The sequence below is a fragment of the Priapulus caudatus genome, unplaced genomic scaffold, assembly GCF_000485595.1.
Source record: "Priapulus caudatus unplaced genomic scaffold, Priapulus_caudatus-5.0.1 Scaffold150, whole genome shotgun sequence".
Taxonomy (NCBI): Eukaryota; Metazoa; Priapulida; class Priapulimorpha; order Priapulimorphida; family Priapulidae; genus Priapulus; species Priapulus caudatus.
The window spans coordinates 336,830-339,481 of record NW_014577211.1 but is presented as its reverse complement, the minus strand read 5'-3'; the positions used below and the strand labels follow the sequence as shown (position 1 = coordinate 339,481).

The 2,652-nt window shown below is 47.2% G+C and overlaps 1 protein-coding gene across 1 annotated transcript in view; it reads right to left on the bottom strand.

Moving 5' to 3' along the window:
• LOC106806266 (phosphatidylserine decarboxylase proenzyme-like) overlaps positions 1–1,201 on the bottom strand; it is a 29,364-nt gene extending 28,163 nt beyond the window's left edge. The window contains exon 1 of the mRNA XM_014808143.1: positions 686–1,201. Coding sequence (XP_014663629.1) covers positions 686–942 — 257 coding nt within the window. The 5' untranslated portion in view covers positions 943–1,201. The remainder of the gene's footprint in view (positions 1–685) is intronic.
• Between the last annotated feature and the right edge of the window lie 1,451 nt (positions 1,202–2,652).

Genomic DNA, 2,652 nt, shown 5'->3' with positions numbered 1-2,652 from the left:
GTACAATGGTCCGTAGTAATTAATTAGACTAATCGTGCTTCAATAAACTCAAAATTTACAGAGATTATATTTATAGCTAAGACATGTACGTGTCTATGTGTATCTAGATTTCTAGAAATGTAACTCAAATCGTTCGCGCCATATGATAATTTAATTGTACACATTCTTACGGACATAGCCGTGCGTATCCATTTGGAAACAAAATGGCGTCAAATCCTGAGTTGGCGCAACTCTCTGTATACAGGGACCCTACAGTACAGGCTACAGTAGTCTAGGCCTACGGCTACAGTGGCAGTGTGATAACCCTTGTAGTTGTACGTTTTCTGTCATGCCCGTTACGGAAACTATATCTTATAATTATATGTCCAATCTCTGAGGAACTGATCAGTGAAATATCACATATATTGTCATGTACATCCGTGGCTGACGAATGTACCTAAATCACAGAGTAAAACAAGACATATCTTTCTTTACATTTGATCTTGTGCATTCAATATTAATTATTAATATTATTATTAATATTAAGAAAACTGTCTGTCTGTCATGTTCGTTACGCTGGAATTGCCAATATACTGTTCAGGAGTCAGTAGTAACCTCATAATGTTTAGTCTTCAATGTTCAATGGAAATTCAAGTGGTGATCACTAGTCTATAGTATAGTCTATACAGATACTAGCAAAACATACCTCACTGCAATATAAAATACCGGCGCTGCCATCTTTGTCGAAACTACGATGACACCTAGTGGTAGATAGCCCAACAATTTCAATAACTTGAAAATTTGAGCACATAATCTGTATAGCAGCGAAGTCTTTTTTTTGCGACTGAAAGTGTGCACATCGGCACACTTGCATCGCGTTGATTCAACAGTCTTCTGCCTAGCCAGGGTTCTTTTATCTAATGTTTTTAAATTCGCCCACGACCTTCTTTTGGAAATTTTCATGGTTCACACACGCAGATACGCCTTTAGCTTAGCTGCGATACTTCCATGTACGTGCTCCGATTCGATACGTATACTGATACAGTGTCAGTGATACAACCTCTAGGCGTATGACAATGGTACACTTTCACAAGACAATGAATTGGGTTCAACATGATGTCTCGGCATACATGTACAATCAATATTTCGGTACATAACTAAGATCGACGCCGCCCATTCATCGATCTGCGGGAAGCTGGCACGACTCTCTACGCTGTGCTACTGCTAGCGGATAGAATGGGGCTTACAGCACAACAAATATGACGTCAGCGAAGCGGCTTCGACGCCATTGGCTGATGCGTTGATCATGCGACATAGCGCAATCGTGTGAAAGCCCATTCGGCAAACCTCGGCCCATTCCGAAAAACCGAATGTAATGGGTATTCGGGCATTGACCGTTGGGTCGAGATGTTGCGATTGGTGAAAGCCTAGGCTTTTGACTGAGAAAATGCGGATTTGAAAAAAATCCCATCAATGAACATATGTACTGCAGCTGAAAAAATATGAGAATGAAATTAAAATATAGCGAGCGAGTATGAGATTATGATGCACTGACAAAATTGGTAATTGTCTTCTAGCTCGTATATATGTGCCCTCAAACGAATTTACACACATGGGCGTGCGCGCACGCGTGTACCCACACGGGCCGTACCCAAACGCACGTACCGGTTCGAACCAACCATAGATATCTTAGCATATCTATATACTAACGGTATCAGGACAAATACCCCCCGGACATTTACCCCCATGCCATTCACCCCCCCCCGGACAATTACCTCCTGGACAATCACCCCCAGACAATTACCCCCCGGACATTTACCCCCGGACAATCACCCTCCGGACATTTAACCCCCAGACAATTACGCCCCGGACATTTACCCCCCTTGCCATTCACCCCCGGACAATTACCTCCTGGACATTTACCCTCCGGACAATCACCCCCCAGACATTTACCCTCCGGACAATCACCCCCCAGACATTTACCCTCCAGACAATCACCCCCCGGCAGGGCGTGTACAGGGAGAGAGGGGGGGGGGGTCCAGACGGTCCGACCCCCCGTGTTCGCGCAGAAAACGCATCTAAGGGGTGTAATTTCAAATATTTCTGGGGGGGGGCCAGACCCAGACAGAACCCCCAGCTTCGGTGCTTGCAAGTTTGGGCTAAGGTTAGACCCCGCCCCCCTGGTACATATCCTGTACTCGCCCTGCCCGGACAATATCCCAGCAACACTCCAGCTTCCGCCGCAGGAAATTATATTCCTGCACGACATTATCCGCGACATACCCCGGAACATTTACCCCTGGACATTTAGAGGAGGAGATGAAGGACGCGGAGAAGGTAGTGGAGGAGGAGGAGTAGGAAGGGGAGATGAGGAGGTAGAGGAAACTGCGTGTCGGTTGGGGAGGAGGCAGAGGAGGAAGGGAAGAATGTGATGGAGGAGGAGAGAGAGGAGGAGTAGAAGCGCCCTCCTCTACCTCCTCCCTCCTCCACACTCCGTCTCCTCTCTCTCCTCCTCTCCTCCTCCATCCTCCTCCTCCTCCTCTTCCTCTTCCGCCTTCCCCCTCCTCTTCCTCCACCACCTTCTCCACACCTTCTGCCTCCTCCTCCTCCTCACCTGCCTGCTCTTACTCCTCCTCTTCTCGCACCTCCTCTCGCTCCGCTCTCCTCCTCCAG